At 34.4% G+C, this 23,809-nt stretch overlaps 1 protein-coding gene across 1 annotated transcript in view; it reads right to left on the bottom strand.

Annotated features, from left to right (window-relative positions):
• LOC147065943 (long-chain fatty acid transport protein 4-like) overlaps nucleotides 1–23,809 on the bottom strand; it is a 64,734-nt gene that overhangs the window by 3,140 nt on the left and 37,785 nt on the right. The window contains exons 2-11 of the mRNA XM_085955948.1: nucleotides 19,809–19,959; nucleotides 16,572–16,809; nucleotides 14,294–14,525; nucleotides 13,134–13,353; nucleotides 9,127–9,260; nucleotides 8,535–8,593; nucleotides 6,503–6,646; nucleotides 5,462–5,535; nucleotides 1,997–2,104; nucleotides 424–537 (exon numbers count right to left, since the gene is read on the bottom strand). Coding sequence (XP_085812074.1) covers nucleotides 424–537; nucleotides 1,997–2,104; nucleotides 5,462–5,535; nucleotides 6,503–6,646; nucleotides 8,535–8,593; nucleotides 9,127–9,260; nucleotides 13,134–13,353; nucleotides 14,294–14,525; nucleotides 16,572–16,809; nucleotides 19,809–19,959 — 1,474 coding nt within the window. The remainder of the gene's footprint in view (nucleotides 1–423; nucleotides 538–1,996; nucleotides 2,105–5,461; nucleotides 5,536–6,502; nucleotides 6,647–8,534; nucleotides 8,594–9,126; nucleotides 9,261–13,133; nucleotides 13,354–14,293; nucleotides 14,526–16,571; nucleotides 16,810–19,808; nucleotides 19,960–23,809) is intronic.

Raw genomic sequence — 23,809 nt, 5'->3', positions numbered from 1 at the left:
ATAATAAGTGCTAATAGTTCGATACAAAAAAGAAAAACTACCCTCAATAGCTGCCGATAGCGGGCAATAACAGTCTAATGTATAGAATAGATGCGCGAATTATGTGTGTGGATTAAGTACTGTTCAGTAAGTTTTATTTAAATTATTTAAAGTCTTTCCACCGAGAATTGGCATTTAACAACATTTAAGCGCCGGCATAAGAACTTTAGAATTTAAAAAGTTTGATTGCTACAAAGACTATGCAGAGGCTATTCTATTGCGACTGAACCCACAGAATAAATGAATACATCTTATAAGCATGAACATGTCAAAGGTATACATAATAAAATTGTAGGGCCACTTCTGTTACTGGTCATATTATAGTGGTTGATGGTAACTGGAATAACCTCCAATGTTAATTATTAAAATACATAATTTACTTACAGATACTCCATAGACGACACATGCTCGCTGGCCAATTATATTCGAGATAATCCCCTCAACTTCTGTCGTAGAAACATTTTCACCCTTCCATTTAAATGTGTCGCCAGTTCGATCCTGCAATACAATTATTTTTATTAAAATATCTCTATGATATTTTAAGGACTTCAAATAACCATAAAAGAATAATATTATGTAATAAAAATTACAAGATAAAAAGAACTTTTTATATACAACGTTTTTAAATTTTATGTTGAATCATATAAACTCGACAAGTTCCGACCATGTCCGATCCTAATAGGATCATATGGGCCTCCACAGAGTAGAGGGTTGTATTAACAGATTTTGTTTTTTACGAGAAATGGATGTCAGCCACTTGCTCAACCTATTAGGTCCATACCCTGACTCACACACAAATTGAAAAACAATATGTGTACTTACCAGACCCAGGATTCGAACCTGAGACTCACAGCGTGATAGTCCAGCGCTATGTATTAATAAATACTTTTTTTTGTACTTGATAGAAATACTGAATAAATATTGAATATTGAAATGTCATTTTGACATTTCATATTGATTTCCATAGTAACGCATGTATATATTATATTAATAATTTAGTTGCTAGGACTGGACACACAAGAAAAAATTTGTACTGAACAAACAAGAATATAAGCTAATAAAAACGTGGTAAAAAGAAGGAATTCTTCAATAAATACAGTTTTTTAATAGTGATTATTTTATCTATGAATTAAAAAGAATTCTGTTTATTTTACTATGTCATTCTTAATTCTGTAACTAGATGTCACTAGTCTACAATATCACTTCATTTCACCTTGATATTCTATTTTTAAAAGGTATGACTATTATTTAAAATTGTTTTGTGGGATTTTGGGTTATCAAAATGGCTTAAAATGATGAAATTTAAAAACCCCACACCCAATTGTTTTATTTATTATTTTATTGTTATAAAACCAATGACATTAATATGGACGAATCATCTGGAAAAAAAAATGACAATCACTTCTTTGTCGGGTCTGCCGAATGGCATAATCTGTTCTAACGCCATTACAATAAAGGTGATATTGCTATAAATTCCCGATGCTGTTTGTCGGGTCTGCCGAATGGCATAATTCATATTTTAATATCAATATTGTTCGCTCAAATAAACATTGACACTGGAAACACGGTTCTAACGCCATCACAATAAAGGTGATATTGCTTTAAATTCCCGATGCGTGATATCGCATAATGGAAATTACGAAATTTTGTCACGTGACGTCTACCTATACATGTGCGACTGTCGCAATGCACGTATTTACTTGCTAGCTACTGTACTGAGTGCGTCGTCCATTAATAGCGTCATTGTATAAAACCCACAATTTTAAACTAATTCATAGCACCATGGGGGAATTAATTAAAACAATGTTATTTTAATAAAGCTATGATACACTGTAATGTAATGCAAAAGAGATCTCAGGTTAAAATTATTTTAGATTACCCTAATAATTAGTTAGTTACTTATACCCTATGATAATAGTAAGATTTTAATTGAAACTGAATCAAAATAATTGTTTACCCTAAAGAAGATGTAACCCATTTCATTCATCACCATGATGTCACCAGAAAGGAAAGCCTTGTCACCCTTTTTGAATACATCCAACAGGATCTTCTTATTACTGTCATCCTGTAAGCATTAATACAAAAATATTTTATGATCTCTTTCACACTGAATATCAGGGTCATCTGAAATTTATTTATTTATTTATTACTAGCGATAGCGACATAACCATATAAAACTCGTAAATAAAAAGTAGACAGAAATACAGAATAATGAAATAGACTCAAGTAATTGATTTGAATTTTTTTATATCCATGAGATAGACAACAGTTGGATATAGGTGGACGCCCTTATATCCATACCTCACCTTGCCATTTCACCGCTGCTATCTGACAACTTCACCTGCTTGTGATGAATTGTTGCAAGTGTGTTATTTTCAAGAAGTTTTTATCTTTTGAGATATCCAACTCTCATCTTCATGGAATCTACTTCCAAAAGTTGTATCTATTATTTACATTTTATTAATGGATGGCAATATAGCAATGCATGACCAACCTACGTACAAAAGATCATCACTGCTAATAGGATACTGGACTAGGAAAAAAAATAGTATATATATATATATATATATAAATCCAGCTATCATTGTTGCGTCCTTTTACAGAACCCACAGTATAGCGTCCATCTGAAAGACTTGATTTTTCGTAAATTTGAACAAAGTATATTCTTTTTGTCATTCATCTGACGACCGTGAGGTATTTAAATTTTTGAAAAACGTTTATATAAAAATATACAAAAATAAAAAACTACCTTTCAATGACCCGCTTATCGGAACTCCTTTCATATTAATACATTGGGGGGTCCTTCATATATTTTTTCATAGTGGGTAGCATGTCGTGCGTCCCACTTGTATATTTGGTTTGATTGTCCCAACAATCGGACGTCTTGCGATGTTGCCACTATTTCTCTACGTTTTTGTTTAATAGATTTAATAGGTATGTAGATAGGTTATTATTGAATGTTAAAGCGTTCTGGGAAGAGCGCTATGATCATGGCGCGTTATTATGAGTTTTCGGAGACTATTATTTAGAATAGAAAAATTGGAATGGTACTCTTTATTATGGTTAGTGATATGAGATATATTATGTTTTGTTGGGTAGGTACTTTCCAACCTTTTTCAGTTCATTCTCCCGCCTCAATTTTCTTCCGTCTTTGATGGAATACTTATTTTTAGGTCTCATAGATCTTGATATTTTCTATATAGTATGTGGCAGTATCGAAGAATGGAGGTAGGCTGTAAGATTCGACATAAATTGTGTGCACTAAACTTTGTCAGTCATACGTATTTGTTTTCATTGAAATAAGACTAGAGATCGGTTGGTTTGTTTTTAAAATTCAATTAAACCCTGCGAAAACCAAGCCATAATAGATAATAGTCAATAAATACTAGTAAGTATATCTATAAAATATCTAAAATTATGCAATTAAGTCATACATAACTTTGGACATTTTATAGATATATTAATATTTTTTTATCTATTATAATTTGGTTTAGGAAAGGCTTCATTAATGTTAACTAACATTAATTTTAACAATTAACCAACAGTATGTGTAATATGTATTCTGAATCCAACAAAAACAAATAAGTATGAATGAAAAAGTGTACACAATTTTGTCGTATCGTCCAAAATATACCAAAACTATTTTGGTTTAGTTTAGGCAGGGTTTAATTAATTTTTTAAACTAACCAACACCATCTGTAAATTGTAGTCTTAGTTCAATAAAAACAAATACGTGTGACTAACAAAGTTTAATGTGGATTATTTATGGCAGGTCTACCTACCTCCACACTTCGCTGCTGGAAGGTGGTAATTAAGTTTCATAATTCTCTGATTCCCTTTACTGTGATAAGTAAAACTATACTTTGCGGATCCATAAAATTGTATAAGCAAAGAGAAAGGGGCATAATTTAATATAAAATTGATAGCATAACATTCTTATAAGTACATCTGAATAAACACAAAAAAACTAGATATTTATTTATTTTATATAATGTCATTGTCCAGGATCTATCCGATGCTGGGTGAAAAAAAAATAGTCATAAGCAACAAAATTATTTTTAATAAATTCATATTATAATAACTGTTATAGTATTATATTTACTACTTTAAATAATAACTATATCTAAATGAATTTAGGTTGGTAGTTAGTAGAAACATTAGTTGATAAAAATAATAGGCACCCAATATGTACTTCAAAATAGTTACACAATTTAATAATTTAAAAAAAAACAAGAACAATGTCTAAATAAAGTTAGATTTTTGGTAGAAACACAATTATGACATTGTATAAGAAAAAAATAACCCTATATATAATGGAAAATAGGTTAACAAAAGGAAAAAAACAAGAATTACCTATAAGTAACAAAATAAAGTTAAGATGGTTGATAAAAACATACGAGTATCAATAAAATAGCTGGTTATAAACTTTTGCAAAAATTTGCTAAACTCAATAAAGCATCTTTCCCTACCAACAATAAAAATAAAGATATTAAAGAATACTGTACAGAAACCTTATACTAAGTAGGTGGGTTACCAATATTTCAAAACAGTAAGTATCCGAAACAATAACGGGAATGCGATAAAAGAATAATACTTACCTACCTAATTTACCATACATCGCGTCTGTCCCGAAGGTCACACCATAAGAATGAGTAATGAATAAATAATAATTATTGTTGTTATTGGATCACACGTGCAGGCATAAATAGCTGGAATACAGCGTTGCCAACCATAGGACGTACGACAAGCGACACATTGTAAACAAAATATACAGGCACAAATATACAATCATCGCTAGTAGCGCCGTCAGCGACAAAACTGGAAACTAAAAATACATATTTTGTTCCTATGAGATAACAAAACTGCGTCTGGGCTATTTTCGGTTTTAGACTCTATGAGCGGTTGGGAGATGAGAAAACGTAAAATTACATGAATTCAATTCTGCGTCAATTACAGTTGGACGCAAGATTGAATGAAAGTGTCCTATTAGATGACGCAGTAATGATAGCGGGATGTATATTATATATATATTATATAATCATATGGCGATAGTAAAAAGAAAAAAACATTTGGTTAAAAAATATATTAAAAGACTATTATTGCTTATAGTTCAAACACACAGATCTTTTAAATACACAAGTTATTATGTATAACAAAATTTCACAATGCTCAAAATGAATGGACAAGCCAAACACATATAAACACATAAATTTAATGGTGTAGTAACTGTTTCATAAGCTTTTTCTAATTCTCACGAAATCTGGTTAGGAATCACAGATTCAAATGCCTAGCTGGACTCACTTGTCCACGACACTCTCAACATTTGTCTCCAACCCCACAGTGCAAATGAGTCTAGATCCTGATGGTATTCAATGTATTCGGTCAGAGATTTAACTATTCTATTTAAATTAATTTAATTTACCTTATCTATGTAGCCATGGTACTGTCGTGACGCATTATCCTTTTGAATCAGACCTATAAACATTCCGGGCTCATCTGCAAGATAATTCATATCATTATTATTAAAAAAATACTGATTACAATTAGTATTCTCATGGTGATGTGTAAATACATATTATCAACGTTAAAACTATAAAAATGTGTAACTCCGTTTTAATCTAAAATTGACTTTGAATGCCATCTAGTGGTCGTTGTTAACCTTTTACTGCCGGTAGGTGTATGTATGGCGGTACCTTGCATGCCGCGAATTTTATTGCAAAAATAAAAATAAAAAATTAATTTATGCTTCAAGTGGTAAAAACGAATTCTGTTTCAATACTGAGTATGTGATGATATTCCCAATATAATTATGTCGTTGTGTGTTCAACATATTTGTATGTTTAAAATTATTGATTTACATTTGTAAAATCCCGTTTAAAGCAGTACGTCCAAAAATGTCATTTTTGTATGAGCGGCGTTCCGTTCACAGAAAAGTACGCGTCTTAAGACGCTATTGGCAGCTATCCGGTTAATATCTACCCGTTTTGCAAATGATATGATTCCAAAAAAATTGTAACAGTTACACATTTTTTTAGTTTCAATGACGATATGTGAGTGTGTCATCTGTAAAGTTCACTAGAAACGAAGGAAGGAATGACATTTTGGTACTGATTCAACGCCTCAATTAATATTCAAAAATTGTTATCAATAATGAAGGATGAATTATCATAACACTTGTTAGGATAACTCTGAACCCTGTATGTAAAACAAGGAAATAAAGACGCATCTTCATTATGTAGCAATAGCAATTAACGACAGCATGAAAAGGTGACTTTTCTCGAGCAAGTAAGCTATTTTAGGATTTTATTACTGTTTCCACAGTAAATTCGACATATCTCCATTTTCAGAATATATTGTAATATTGTTTATAATATATTCTCAATGTAATATATATAGATATTCTCTTAGCAATAAAAGCGTTTCTGCAGCGCTTAGAAAAGTGAAGGTTTAAATTAGCACTCACTCGGATCACATCGTATACAGAATCCATCAGCTCCTCGGATGGGATTGCCGAGTGGGTCCACTCGAACCACCGCCATGGGATGTAAGCTCACTGGTAATAATGAAGGAACAAAGCCGACAGCTCCAACGGTGTTATCTACGTTTACTGTACAACAAAAGAGAAACAACAATAAAAATGTATTCTAGTATTAACGAATGTTTCAATGGTGATAAAATATAGTATATTTAGCGCATGGGATTGTTTCATTTCATTTTCTCGATTTGTAACATATATCATTAATGGTGGCAAGGTTTCGATTATTATAAGAATGGGTTTAGTTATACGGGTCTATTTATGATCTGAAGTAATGGAAAGGGTCCACGTTCCATATGAAGGTCGATAATTACAAATTTCAGATATCTTTGGGAGCTAGGCCTGATAGAAACAATCTGTATACTTTGTAAGAAATATGTACATCTTACTATGATGCCCTGTGTTTTCTCATTCCAGAAATCAACATTTCATGATCACATAAACTACATTAATACCAGAGAGCAGAATAGGACAACAAACCTGTAAAGACATGAACACTGATTTCCAATATATGGAGGCACGTACGATCTTATTAGGATCGGACATCGTAAGAAAAGAAAAATTGCTATGTCAGCCACAGTCATCTATGTTACAAATGACTGACATGTTTTGAACAATGTCATTTGTTGTGAGTGCGATATATTAGTTTTGAGTTCTATAATCGAGTTTTGATATGCAATGTTTGTATATACAGAAGAGTAGAATTACATGTAGCAACGATACTTATGCCGATCGATAAAATAGTCAGGTAGGAAGTTCCTGAAATATTACAAGCTTTAAAGTTTTTGTCAAACAAAAAGGTTGGAAACCACTAAATTATGTAAAACTAGTCTAAATTATGACCAAAACTACACAAATTTGTGGGAACTGATGGTGATTCAAAAAATATTTTTTCCTTATAAGTGAGGAATGGGGTCACAAAATGCATTTTTAATGAAAACCTTGCCATCCAAGATAGACTTAAGCACGTAATCTATACGCATTGTAAATCAAAAGTTATCTGGGTCTCGTAGTTCTGTTTTGGATGCTTATCTTGGTTATATTTACCAAATTGTCAACAGTTTTCGTTTTAATAAGAGACAATATTTGTTCACAAAATTTACTTAAGCCAAGCATAGACCTGCATACAGAAATCTGCCTGCAAACAATTGTACAATTATTTGTAAATATTGTCCCTACACAAAAACATTTGCCAAGTTAAATGTAGTTTGGTCAGTCCACATCATGACTACGTGTTGCTACTTCCGGTGAAAGGGTGAACAAGTGTACACATGCTTATTTGCTATAGAATACTACAAATCAGCAAATAATTTGTACACCTCTGACACATACCTATTAGAATTTTTGAAAAAGATATGCATACTGAGCAAGACTCGAACGTGCATCCATTAAATTTCGACCAATGTGCTTTAACAGTTAAGCAACCTGTACAAAACTAATCACAATGAAATTTATTAACTGTGCGTCCGAGGTTCATCTGAAATTCCGTTAATATTGGCGACCTGTTAATATCTTTTCGGTGATTTACATTCTTGTTTTTGTGTTTGCTGGCAAATGTATGTAGGTCATACATTAAGCTTGGTCGCGCATAGAAACTCGTCTCGACTGGAAAATGTTGAATTTGTTGATGTAATTTTTTTTTGTCATTCACAAAACACATGTACCTTAAAGTACTGCCACAAATAGCGTCACTGAGTTATTTTTGGTAGAAAAAGACGTCGGCTTAACGCATGTAGCAAATTTTATTCGACACAGGTAGAATAGCAAAATGTTGTATCGGTGCATATGCAGAAGCTGCTTTTTAATTCATTTTGGCTAGCCGCGTGTTGTCTAGGAAGAGGGTTGTAACGTTGCAACAGGTTTTGATTTATGACAAAAATTCCAGTCGAGTGTTTTATTCGCATCTCGGATTAGGCTTTAAATAATATTTTAGACATATTTACAAATTCTCAGCACTTACTTATATTTGCATTTCCTTCAGTAGCACCATATATCTCATTCACTTGAGCAATTTTGAACCTGCAATGAAAAATAACATTAAATACCAAATTAGAGTGCCTCTTTTTTTGTTTTTCGAAGGGTTCATTTCGATGTTCGGCAATGATCGGTTTCTTATTATTTTCTATGGATATGCGTAATAAAAGATACAAAAATCATTGTGCTAATAGATTATGATAAATTATTTATCTCCGTAGGCGAACGTCGAAGTCCAAACCATAGAACAAGGAATGTCCTAAAAAAGAAAGTCAGTCTCTCAGGAAGAATTCACATCAACACAACCGTTTATAAACAATAAGTTGCTGTAAACAAATTACAAAATTTCACTAGTTAAACTGGCTAAAATTAAAATTGTAATATCGCGTGTTTTCTTCACCATCTTATTTAAAATGCCTTTTCATGACAATAAGGCGAGGTTAGCAATTTAGAGGCGGCAAGTTACTTAGCTATTATTAGCTATATAAAGAAGGTTGCAACTCAAAATTGGTTGGGAACGCATGACTTAAGTGCCTTGCATTTGCTTATTCTGTGTTAGTAGATTATGAAAAAATTACCTGTCAACCATTTCTTGCCAGATGGCATGACGCATTCCATTGCCGACCATTATTCTAACGTTATGCTTGTAGTCGGATTCCCTGTGCGGTTGGGCCAGAAGATAGCGACACGTTTCTCCAATGTATTGCGCCACCTGAAGAAGAGAGTTAGGAATGAACACAACGATTGCAATCAAAATTCCCATGTAGTACAAAACATTCTAGATAGTTCTCGAATGAATACGCCATTTAAAATATCAGAATTCAAAAATACTCTTGGATTATAATATACTATAGGAAACTAAAGGATTGTTAGGTTAGTCTAAGTTAACATAATTATTATTAGGTATAATAATATAATTTCATCTGTTTTGTGGTGATAGATATGTATTTTTGTCTTGATGGACCTTAGTTATTTTTATATATACTTAACTTCTATTATGTTTATCAACCTTATCATATTAGTATTTTCACATTATATGTCATATGAAGTCATACGATTTGGATATTTTTATCCCCCCCCCCTATCATCGCATAACCTTTTAATCCCCTGTCTATATTACGTCAAATTTTTGGCACCCCTCACCCCTAAACGTTAAAAAAAAACAGAAAAAATGTTTTTTTTTTAAATAATTATCCTTAACCCGGCACCTGCCTCAAAAATCGTATGACGCACCATAACTACGCATGAATTTCATTATCGTCTTTGTTCTATACTAAAAAAAGCAATAAAAAATATGTCACAGCTCCAGTCGAGAACCCAAAGCCATTAAGATAATTTCGACACACTAAAAAACCGTAATAAATCAGTTATAATATCAGAAACACTCGAACAAACGAATGCTATCCAAATTTGAAAGAACTTACCGCAAGTCGCCATTTTGTAGCAACTAGTTAGAGCTCTGCGCGGTGTGTAATATTTCGACACTTGTGCATACGTTCCCACGAATCGAGCGTTACTAATTTTCAAGTGCATATCGATAAATCACATATTAATGTCTTCGGGTTGAGTCGTAAACAAATATAAAGGGGACCCTTTTAATATATTTAAACTACACAAACACTTCACTTATTGAATATTATTGATAAATTAACACGAACTCACATATTTAAAAAAAAAAACAAATACAATAATAAACCTATTTTAAAATTCTTTAGATGTGTGATATATTTTAAAGCAAGGTGACAGACATAACGCAACATCACACGTTGGGCACATATAGCGAGAGAGTTTTGTTTTTTTCGGATTTTTTTTAGAATTCCCGCATACGAAACATCTTCTTCTAGGCTTATCGGTATTTTGTGTCGGTAAAATGTATTCTGGCAAATGTCCCGTTGCACTTTTGGGCAATAATCGTACGGGATTATCGCTAGTTGACGCTGTCGGCTTAGGCAGGGGTGCATTTGAAATTCTCACACAATATTTGTCCACTAGTTGTTTTATTACACAGAGTTGAAAATCGCCCAATGTTTTTTTGTCAGATTTAATAAATTTATATAAATAAAAAGCATTTAATAAATATAAGTCGATCATGTGGAATGCGACCTTTTTATACCACTTGATCGATTTTCTCATACACGACAAGTTGCTAAGCATCATGTCGGACTTATCTACCGTACCCATATTTTTGTTATAATCTATAACACATTTTGGTTTTTCAATGTTTTCGCCAGTTCTATAGTTCACTTTTCCCGTTGGTCCAAATGATGCATCGTGGAGGGTGGATAGCATGTGAACATCCCTCCTATCGTGCCATTTCAGAGCCAAAAGTGGACTATTGTACTTAGCCTCGGTATCTCCCTTTTTCAGTTTGCTGAACTCTGGCATATCTTTACGATTTTTTCTCACTGTACCGCAAGCATTCGTTTTGTGAGAGTGAAGGTATTTAAAGAGCGCCGGACTCGAATACCAGTTATCACACCATAAGGTGTGACCTTTCCCGATATAGTCTTTCATTAGCGTTGTCACTACCGCACCGGAAATACCGAGATTTTCATTGTCTTGTATGTCAGTCCCTTCCCCACAATAAATTATAAAGTCAATAATATATCCTGTCATTACGTCACACATCACAAACATTTTTATTCCAAATCGATGTCTTTTGGAAGGAATGAATTGTTTAAAAATTAATCTACCCTTAAACACGATTATGCTCTCATCTATGCAAAGATTCTGATACGGTATCATCGTTTCCCTAAAAATTGTTCTTGTGTGTTCTAACAGTAATCTAATTTTAGCTAGTCTATCATTTGAGGCGGTCACACTAGGATCAGAAAAATGAAGCATTTGTAAAATAAGCTGGTATCGATTTCTAGCCATTATTTTCCCAAAAATGTCTGCATGCAGGTAAGGATCGGTACTCCAATGTTCCTCTATCGACGTGTGCTTATTTCGAGTCATCAGCATTGATACGGCAAAAAATGTATACAACTCCGGCACTGACGTGTCTGTCCAATTGTGTGACCGCGATTTCGGTCCGAGGTCTCCCGCACTGTACGAATGGTTAAAAAATGTATTCGTTTGGTTCACTATTTCCGACATTATATTTTTATTCAAAAAATGTTCAAAGAAAAGACATTCGGGAGAGGATTCGTCCAAGTCGTTCGATGTCACGCCAGATCGACAATCATTGAATTCGTGAACTATTGGAATATACGGACCAGTTCTCCATGACCGCAAAAATTCAATTGGCTCGTCAGAGTCCGTATCGTCAACATCATGATCAGTCTCATGTTGTTCCAATTCCTCTTCCGACATGTCATAATCTGAGTCCAATTCCTCATTAGTACGCACATTTTCTTCCTCCATATTTACGCACTATAAAACTATGAAATGTTTTTAAAATGTTTAACTACAGTATTAAGAAACGCCAAATCACAGAAACCATTAAACTCACACACCATAGTTATTGATATCAGTATTAATTTTCACATTCACTAAAATGGGACACGGTAGACAGTACAAAAAGTATTTTAAAAATCGCGATAAAATAAAATCATACGTTCAATAGTTAATCATGCCAGTTTTAATGTGATAAGTACACCAGACAGCAAAAAAAGTATTTATCAACGATTGCGGTAAATATTCAACTTGTATGCGATAAATACAATCCCGCGCAATGGCCCGCTCGGTTGAAAGTCTGTCGTATACTGCGCAGACGCGGCGCGCAGTTCAAACTGATTTCTGTCGACCGGCAAAACTTGGCCGTACGAATTGGTTCGAAACTTTGGTGATTATTTTATATTTAGAACCAATGCTTTTAAAATATGTCATAGGTGGCAGGAGAAGGACAAATCAGGCCAAATTTACGTGAAAAAATCAGTCCCGTATGATAAATATGGACGCGGTGGCATCGATTTATACACATGCGCATTGCGAATTTGGCCGATTTGTACAAGGTGTGTGACATCGGCGCCGGCCGGGTTAAATCCCGATACCCAATATTGTGTTTTCAGATCCTCTTATATTTTTTGTTTACTTTATGATGTGACATTTTCTCTGACCCCCCCAAAGCGTGACGTCATATTATGTGGATGGTCCCAAATCTAAAATATATTCTATTGTGATAGTGATAATACCTCGGATCACAGGAAAATACTAATTTATTTAAAAGGAAGATCACAAGCGTTACTTACATAACTGTCAGATTTTAATAATAAAGTAATAAACTATGTATTTCTTTTATTCAACGAATGACGAGACAGCAAAAGAAAGAAGATACAAAATTTAGCACATTAAGTAACATTCTATAATATATTGAACATACATTACATTTAATTTGAAAACGTCTCGTGCATATACCCACTAGAAAAAATCTTTTTTTAGAAACGCAATTTGATAAGCATTTCATGTAAGAACTACTAGGTAAAATTGTCGTAATTAAGTAGAATGCCCGTAGCTTAATTGGAAAGGCACCACTGGAGTGAGTACAATAAATACAGGTTCAAGTCATGTCGGGTGTCATATTTTTTTCTAGTGGATATATTTTCTTCTTCTACATATTATTTAAATAATCTGGTTGACGTACCGTGCAATTATATTTGATGCAGTCAACCCAGTAGTTGGACGCACTAAACTTGGGTCGGATGACACTCGGAATGCCGTCAACGAGGGCAGCACCAGTACCCACGATTCCGCCTGCCGTGTGGTAGAGAGGGAGAGAGTTATACATTATGTCTCCCTCTTCACCGTCATCCCACTTTCGAAGTCCTAACATATGAACTGTGGCTGCAACTACTACCAGATATCTGAAACAAGGGAGGTTACATTATTATCAGAAATTCCTTAGACACGTCTTATCCATCTGGAATAGCTCTAGCTTGCCCTTTTGGCTTATTAATGTCAATATTTAATACGAGGTGCCAGTTTAACCACATATCATATTATTTAGGTGCAAATTTGACCTGTATTAAATATTGTGAGATTCCATAATATATTGGCTATGACTAGGAAATCCAATCCCGAGCCAAAGTTTTGATCCCGGGATTTCAAGATTACAATTTGACGATCCCGGGATTGGCGTTTCTTTTGATTGTTAAAATTATATTTTATTATTTATACAAATAGCATTCATAAAGTCTGTCAAAAATGTCTAGTATAATTTATACTATTTAAGACATTTAACGTTAATATTGTTCAATCTTGGAAATACATGGGTTTAATGGAGTAAATAATATTGTAATAAAGATAATAATGTGTAAGTAAAACAGTTTTTTTTTTATTTATTTAAGAAAAGATAACATTCATAAAATTTCGTAAATAGAAACAAGTGCGCGTCTGCATGTCCATGGCACTGGCGGTTAGACGCCGTTCGCGTGCCAGAACGTCAGTGACGTCTAGTTGGTTTGACAACAAAAAATATTTATTTATTATCCGTGAGTATCCAGTGATTCCCCCTGTGACATGTGCAGGTACATACACTTCACTAACATAATTATTTTGTACACATACCAATTGATTGTGATTGATAAAAAAAATCAATCCCGAAGGTTTCGGGATTATGTTTGGGATTCATAGGTATTGAAAATTATCCGGGATCCCGGGATTGGATTCCCTAGCCATGACGATTAGATTATTTTTATACATTCAAATTATCCTTCCCCTGAATCCACAATTAAAGTAAAGTCCAACAACATTCTGTGCATTTAGGTATACACTCGGACCATGGGAAAGTTATTATGCACGTACTTGCTATGAGGAATAACCGCTGCTTTAGGCATGCCGGTAGTTCCCGAAGTGTAGATGTAAAAGAGGTGATCCCTGTAACCAGGCGGGTCAGTTATCGGTGGAGGGATGGTGGGTGAAGATTCCAGGAGGCCATCAAGATTGAACCAGTCGGTTGGCAGAGCCTTTTCAGACTTATCTCCTCCTAAGCAGTATAGAGGCAAGTTTCCCAGAGATTCCTCGATATCACGTACCACTGAAAAATAAAAAGAAATAATCATATATTTTCATGAAACCAAAATAAAAATGCAGAAGGATACAATAACCCAGAGATTAATGAAGTTTACTCCTCTGACCCGTAGGATAATCGAAAATAAAATATATCCAACCAATGATTTGAGATACCCCATCTCCACCCGCCATATATATGCAGCTGTGATTTATGCACGGCCGCCTTCCATGATGCTATAAATGAGTCAGAATGAAAAAAAAATATTGCCACACTTCCTAGTCCCAAAACAAAGCTGCATGCAATGACATTAATATGGACGAATCATCTGGAAAAGAAAATGACACTCACTTTATTGTCGGGTCTGCCGAATAGCATAATCTGTTCTAACGCCATTACACTAAAGGTGATATTGCTATAAATTCCTGATGCTTTTTGTTGGGTCTGCCGAATGGTTTGGTTCGAACGGGTTCGCTCAAATCAACATTGACATTAGAAACACTGCTCTAACGCCATTACAATAAAGGTCATATTGCTATAAATTCCCGATGCGTGATATCGCATAATGGAAATTGCGTGACGTCTACCTAGCTACTGTATTGAGTGCGTCGTCCATTAATAATGTCATTGGCTGCATGGGACTAATGTAGCAATCATGCACCTTTGTGCTTAAAGAAAGAGTTTATAAAATAAAAAATAATCTTGATTTGCTCTGTCGTCATTTATCTTTAGCAGTGGCGAAGGGTGACTTTTGGAAAGAGGTAGGCTGTGCAGTAACCACGTTTGTCAGATATATTTACGGGATATACGAAGATAACCCAATATTACTACTGATGAATAGTTACACTAAATCGATGAAATTTCAAAAGCTCAATTAGTTTGATATAATTAGTTTATAAATAAGCAATTAGATTGAATTATGTATTTACCTGAACATTTATAAACGTAACATACCTACGCTTAAAATATATTACCTATCATCTTTGAAAATATCCGTTGTTGTGTATAATATGTTCCATAACAATTTATAATTTAACCCGTAAAACTAGACATTTTAAAATACTTCTATATTATTTAAAACATAGGCTTTGGTATAAATAACTGATAAATAAAAATCGCGAGATAAATTATTTTATATTTTTAACAACAATCAATATTTATGTGATTGAATCCCATAGAAATTATTTTTTAAATATCTTATTAATAATTATTTTGAATAAATGTGCCCTAGCGATGTAAGCGCTAACTAAACAACTTATGATTTCGGAATAAAAAGCCAGACAGTGATCGGCGCCACGAGAGTGAAGTCATACAAAACAGATCTGGAAAAGGGTTCAAATTAATTCATAATATAGTTGATTCCAGGCGGCGCTAGTATGGGTATATGGTTATAAACCTTACTAAATAAAATAAAACTTATAAATTCTGATGATAGATGACTCTCAATTGCATGGATTTTTCAGTGTATTTATTTATTTTTTAAATTAAATTATTTATTTGAAGATCTATTTTTCTTAGAAGGTAGACTTTAAATAATCGCCTACTATGGAGCCTTCGCCACTGATCTTTAGTGACATGAAGTATCCTCTGTACCCGTGTACTGAAACTCTGCTGAAACAGAGGAGTCACGAGCTGAAAGTGATGAATCTAAGGAGGGATTGGATTTATTCTGTCCTCCGTATGTCTCAAAGTTGGCCTTGGTTGATAACATGTCGGCGTGGCCAATTGGGCCTGAAAACCGTGTACCTTGGATGCAAAGTCACCATACCCGGAGGATCTGGCTTATCCAGTATGTTGAGTCTTAATTGTCTCAATATATCCAACCAATTATAATTCAAACAATTAATTTAGTTAGCCACCAACTATAAAGTTTTCACGCTATAACAATTATTTTTAAGAAGGACCCATCTCAGCTTAACAACTGGTTTCAAAAATATTTTGAAGAATATACTATAGAGAAGTTTACATGGATTCAAGAATCAATCAGGGCCAAATCTTTATCTAATAGCCAGCATCTACATCAGCAAAAGAAAAGAGCTGGATAGCGCTGCAATAACCAATGTCATATCTTACTTTCAATCATGGTGTGGTCAAAGATGAGAGCTTTGGCCTTGGCGACCTTGACGCAATGCAGCAAAGGTTGGTGGCGGAGACTACTGTTGATAAGGGAGGAGACCACACCCAGCTTGGCCAGTCCCATCCACACGCAGATGTACTCGACATTGTTGGGTAAGAAGAGGCACACCACGTCGCCGCGCCGCAACCCCGCAGACCAGTAAACCTGAGCCACTCTGTTGGCATACGTTTCCACCTATGGAGACATAAAAAAATTACAATCAATGGTTGTAACTTCGTCAGTTAGTTCAATTGGTCCAGCATGAAGATGGACAAGCAGTTTATTTTTCTTGTTATACATGACTGTTCATCATGGCCCCCACATCCTGAAGCGGGCCCCTAGGCCACGATATTTGGAGGGCCCCTCAACCTATCGCTAAGGTTAAGGGCAGTGCAAAGTTCTACAGTAGTTTTCCCCAAATGGTATTCTACGGAACTCCAGGGTTCTGTGTAAAATAAAGGGTATTCCGTATATTTTTGGTAATTTTAAATAAATCCACTTGAATTGTCGGCTCTCGGCATTATTATTATGAAGCATTGATCGTGACCTCCTTTTGTGATAAGTAATATGTGACCTTTCTAATATAAGAATGTATAATAGATAAATAGTCATTTTTATTAGTCAGGAAAAACACTAAAAATAATAGTAAAATAAAAAAATTCTTATGAAATAACGCCACAGGCGACACTTTTACTATTGGAGCAAATTTTTGGTGTCTGTTTATCTCACTTAACTGGTCGACCCGCCACGCCGGGCCCCGATAAGCCCAGGCCCCGAGGCTAGAGCCCCGTCACCCCCCCCACCCTTGTGGGGGCCATGCTGTATACAAAGATTAGTATATTATGAGTTAGAGGTCAACTCATGGGAGAATATTATTATCTTTCTGAAGGGAGGTGGTCATCAACCTTTTCAAAGATAGGTACTTATGATGAATGTTTGGTCGAATTTATTGAACTACATTTTAATATGTAATAATTCGCATACCTATAACAGTTTCTCTTTTGTTGAATGTTTACCTTTTTGATTTTTTTGGTTATTTAAAAGATTTTTACATACCCATGTTTTGATTAATTAAAATATGTAAAAAATAATGTAAATTATCGGTACACTGTATTAAGTTGCATGCTTTGTATTACCTATAATCACTAGATGTCTCTAGTATAATACTACAGAAGCATTGCACTTCGCCTTAAACAAACCGAATCAATTTATTGTCCCCCATCTCATTCAACCAATGATTTTATTAATATTATATTAGTTCTAATGTTGATACATCGAATATTTCGAGTGAAGTATGTACCTTGTAGTAATAATAACAAAATAATCCTATGTACATAGTTGAATTATTGTTAAGTGGTGCATTTTGTATACGGGAACTTGACCTTGAGTCATTGAACTCAGCGTTTTTAATACCCACACAGTAGCAGATGTTTCGCGGAACCGTCTCACTACTGTAGTTTCATTCACATAGATTTTTCATCAGATTTGAGCATCAATGGGATGATGTCAGTGACGTCCCTAGATAAAATGCCGCCCCTATTTTTATACAGTATTTTATCATCATTTCATGAGTTCAACATCCAAGGAATGTTTTGTATGGACTAGAACTAGATATCGCGAACCCGATAAAACCAGTGAGCTGATTTATTTAGATTTAGAGATATTGTTGTTATTACTAAGTTTAGGTAGCTATTTTTATATATTCCAAATGATTCTCCTCGATTTGCCGCCCTTCCAGTAACTGCCGCCCCCAAGCGACGCTCAATCTGCCTACCCCCACGGGACGTCACTGGATGATGTCTCTCGTCGCAAAACACTTGCATGGAATTTGCCACGACACACATCTGGATAGGTAGGTATGGTACATCAGTGTCTCCGAAATCCGGTTCCGCGAGGTGTGTCGGTATTAAATTTGTAAGATTTGACTTTGATAAAGGTATTGAAGAAGACTGAAAATATTTCGATCACACATACTGCTGTGCTAGACGAAGCGGCATCACGATCAACGTTCCCTCTAATTTTTCTATTGTGTGTGCGGATCATTAACGCATCTGAGCAGTGGCGTAACTAGGGTTGGTGTCACCCGTCCAACAAGATCTTGGCTACGTGTTAAAACTGTGAACTAACAAGCTCCTCCCATTTTTAACCGCACTTCGATTATAGCGCCTTCTGGTTAGCGACGAGTTGTCCACGTGTTAAAACTGTGAACTAACAAGCTCATCCTACTTTTACTTTAAACTTCCGGTTTTTGCCTAGATCTTCTTGTCGGACAGTACTTATTTGATTTTATGTAACTATACATAATACGATGTATATATTTATATTATTATAGTTGTATATGACGCCAATCTGAATATAAATAAAATATATATATTGGAGTGCGCGACGTTAATGATCGGTAATTTACGATTATTGTTTATTTGAGAAACGCATTTTATACGTAACGTGTCGCCACGCATATATCTATTCTATACACAAGACTTCTATTGGCAGCTATCAAAGGGTAGTTTTTCATATGTTTGTATCAAAGTATTATAATTGTTACAATAAGTTAGCCGTCTAAACAGTCAAAACTGTCTATCTCGCTCTAAAATTTAGCTCACCCAAGAGAGGTGCTGTTAAAACATAGCACGTATTGTAATTGTTACAATAGGTGCTAATACTTTGATACAAAGCTACCCTCGATAGCTGCCGATAGCAGTCTTGTGTATAGAATAGATGCGCTGATCTTCTTCTGTCTGGTGCATGCGAGAGATTTTAGTCTTCCCAACCATGATTTAGCCACCGTGATGACCGCGTCATTGGCTTCAAACATATCAACGATGTTGCAGCTGGTTGGCACGAGAGGCTAGACCATCACATGTTCCGTTGTTTCCTCGGTGCCACATTCGCAATTTGAAGATCATTGGAGTATACCCACTTCTTCATAATATCCTTGGTCATGTATCGCCTGATATTATTAATGAGTAGACTTTTTATTAGTAGAATATTTCTAACTTTTGGCGGCATTTTTAATCGTCTGTACCGCTCGCGGAAAATGTTACCGTATATAAGCGTTACTACGATTTTAACGGTATTTTGCGAAGAACCCCTACCTTTGTCCATACGGTATTGTTTTGGGTTCAGTCAACGACAGTGGCGCAAATGGGTTCACATAAATGGGTTCGAATATAGCAGCAGAAATGAAGACTTACCTCTTTAAACGTCCATGTTTTGCTCTCGTAGAAGAAACAGGCTGTGTTCGGATACTTGGCAGCTCGTTCAGCGAACAAATTGACGACTGTGTCATTATTTTTCCCCCATTTTTTGGTCCTTGTCGTTCCCAGGAAGTATCTATAAAGGAATCTGAAACAAGAAAAACAAATATCGTTAAATATCTACCATCTTTGATTATCCGCCATGACAAAAATATGTGTACGACCTCCACACGCGACATAAGTAAAATTCAGAGAACTGAAATACCTAATGGTTAAGGAGAAGCAGGCAACCGATCTCGAGTAAGGAAGAATACGGGATAAATTTAAACACGTGTCAAGAATACGTCAGACGTCGAATACTGACAACTGCTCTCGGTTTATGCATTGACGCTCATGTAATATTGGTGTATTACATACATACACTATTGCACGTCTATAATACATGGTTCATTTTCGTAGGACACTCACACATTAAAAACCCTGCATCAAACTTTACTGTATTGGTATATTATAGTCTATCGGAATTCTATTTATTATCTGCTCGGTGGTAAAACTTAATAAAGATCATTAAAGTGAATTTACCCATTTGAAACGATATTAAGAATAAGATGTTAAAGGTACCTACAAATAAAACCGATTAATTTTAAGAATATTATAATAAAATTCTTTTGTTTATAAAATCTAGCCTGTGACACTGACTTCTGCACTTCTAGTGGCTTCCACCCCAGATCATGCACTTTTCCTGGTACATTAACCATACTCAGACACTCCGCACGTTGAGTCTAGCAATGAACACGCGTCCGTCGCATGCCACGTCAAAATATCAAAAGCAAACATTGATTCCATCAGATGGTTTTATTAATAATTCATGACTAACACGGGTTTTCCAATGACACGGGCCCTGCGTGTTGTCAACCTGTTGAGAAGACTGTTCGACAACCATATTATCATGATCCTCAGTCATTCGATCCTGGGGAGAATTCGGAACCCTCCTTGTGTGCGCGCCTGCCATCAAGTAGGTAAATGCTAAATCGCTTGAAAAAATGATTTTGTATTTTTTAGTAGTAGGAGTTCACTCATAGGACTTCACTCATAGTGAAGAAGGTTGACGTAATAAATATTAGTACCTATTATTGTACATAATATTATAATCAATTTATCAAGAATAATATTCATTCATCTGTCATGAATATTCATTACATTTTTTTCGAATGTTCTGTTTTTAAAATTTGTCTATATGCTGTGTTCGAATCGAATCGAACACTCCCTCATTTATCCTGCTGCCCTGAGACTTTATGATATTTCGTGACAAATGTTGGCCTCGTATTCCAATCATACGTGTGATTCTATGCTACTGCTAAAAAATACTACCTATCAAGCAGTGGCGAAAGATGGAGGTGGGCTGTTAAGATCCGCCATAAATAGTGCACACTAAACTTTGTCAGTCATACGTATTTGTTTTCACTGAAATAAGACTATAAATTACAGATGGTGTTGGTTAGTTTATAAAATTCAATTAAACCCTGCGAAATCCAAACCATATTATCTAATACATAATAGTCAAAAAATACTGGTCTGTCTATAAAATATCTAAAATTATGCAAATAAATCATACATAATTTTAGATATTTTATAGGTAGAATAATATTTTGTATAAGTTTGGTTAGGCAGGGCTTAATGAATTTAAAAAAAATGAACCAACTATATGAGTAATATGTATTCTGAATCCAACGAAAACAAATCGGTATAAATGAAAAAGTGTGCACAATTTTGTCGTATCGTCCAAAATACACCAAAACTATTATGGTTTGGTTTAGGCAGAGCTTAATTGATTTTTAAAAACTATCGAATACCATCTGTAAATTGTAGCCTTAGTTAAATAAAAACAAATACGTATGACTAACAAAGTTTAATGTGCACTACTTATGGCGGATCTTAACAGCCTACCTCCACCCTTCGCTACTGCTATCAAGTATCAACTAGATTAGAAATACTTTACGTAACTATTGTATGCCTATAATATAATATGTTCTATAAACCATACTAGTTAAACTGGGGAACTAATTGAATGGTAGAAAATACTGAATACGATAATAGCAAAGAAGGTAATAGAGAAATAATATGACGTGAATTATCTATAGTGGGATAGCTGACAACACCGTGAAGTTCCCATCGATTTTCTTAGAGTCGACATACATAAAATATGTATTTTAAACGCTTTTGCACCTACTCGGGGTATCTATCCATCCCCATATTGAATTTTTCAGCGGTCGAAATGTATACGTGTAAACCGGAACCGGCTTATTCCGATTAGAACAATACTTACACCGCGATTTGTATGCATGGGTTGGCGCGTTGCGCTAATTACAGGTGGAGTGCGAATTCGAAATGTCGCTGGTTGGGCGATGTAGCGAATTCGATCCAGGGATTCCAATTTACAGTACTTACAAATCCCAGGATTTTGGAATTTAAATATTTTCCCCGTTATTAATTCTTGCATTTTATAAATTGTTTTGTTAATTTCTACTGTTGAATCCTATTTGCCATCCCTGTACTATACCATGGAGCGGAAACGCGATTTCACTCTGTGGATTTCTAATGAATGTTTAAAGATTTACCTACTTATTTCGGTTGTCACATTCTATCATACTGACTAGAAGACTAACCTATCATATTGAGAATGACATAATAACTGAAATAGCTACAGATAAATCTTTAAACCGTCTATCGAAACAATCTATTATTATGTAATTATTTAAATACATTCTGAAGTTAGGAACGTATCTTCGAATTATTGAATATTGAGTGTTAAAATTGAATAATTTTACAAATTCGAGACCTGGAAGCTCTCCATTATTCAATATTTTTTTACTTAGATGTAGGGCAAGACAGTGGCGTAAGAATTATTATTTACGTAGATACGTCACTAACTTAACTATGACTAGGAGTAAAACAAGGATTGATTATAAAAGTAATAATAATACTACCTATATTATAATATAATATTATGTTTATTGACTTCCATAATATGTGGCTACTTTTGTTTAGTTTTTGAAGACATTTAAATAACAGCTGTGTTTATGAATTAACATGTAACGACTGTGATCTCATGATCTCTTAATATTAAATAACAAGTGATGTATACTTACATCATTTTAATCAAAATAAATTATGAATTATGATATATTTTATAAACACTTCCTACCTTGCAATACTAAAATTCAATTAAATTTACGATTTATTTTACTTACCGATGGCCTAATGTTAATATCCCGTAAGTGACTTTTTACAAATTGTGCAGGAAGCTAAAAAGACTAAATATTTAATATCAAATATAAGAATGTTAATAGTTCACACATGTTGTAACTACATAGCATGCCAATAACCCGTGACGTAAAAAGTGGTAAAGCAAAGCAAAGTCCAAGTGTGAGGCCTCAGTGGCAGCGTTCGGCGCAACTCAAACGTATAACCGTATAAATGTATAACCAAAAAAACATTGTCTACGAACATTTTCACACACGGTTATACGTATGAGTTGCGCAAAACGCTCAACGCTGCGCCGAACGCTGCCACTCAGGACGTACACTAATATAATGATAATATTAACATCCAATAAAATGTGACATATTATAGGTAATAAAGATAAACATCCAAATTTGTTGTATTATTTACTGTTTTACCTTTTAAATAATTCAAAAGTGACATTTTGAAGCTGAATTCAATACACGTCATGCAACACGCTTAATAGCTTAGAGAGGTAAGATACGGGCTATTACAGGGTTATTCCTGCCATGTTCAGATACGGGAAATTACTAAAACGGCTGTATCATTTTTTGTTAAAAATAACTACCTACATAATATGGGAATTTCGCAGTCGATGGGCAGTATTTTTGTTGTTTTAGTGCCTACATCAAAAAGACATATTCGTCATATAGGTCAGTTATGGGGTATTTACATAAGACTATCGTTATGTTGTATAGGTACGTACCATCTCGGTA

This window comes from Rhyacophila brunnea, unplaced genomic scaffold (genome assembly GCF_057557595.1).
Source record: "Rhyacophila brunnea isolate RB1 unplaced genomic scaffold, BYU_Rbru_1.0 scaffold_5, whole genome shotgun sequence".
NCBI lineage: Eukaryota > Metazoa > Arthropoda > Insecta > Trichoptera > Rhyacophilidae > Rhyacophila > Rhyacophila brunnea.
The sequence above is the reverse complement of the archived record's forward strand: the minus strand, read 5'-3'. Positions and strand labels throughout refer to the sequence as shown.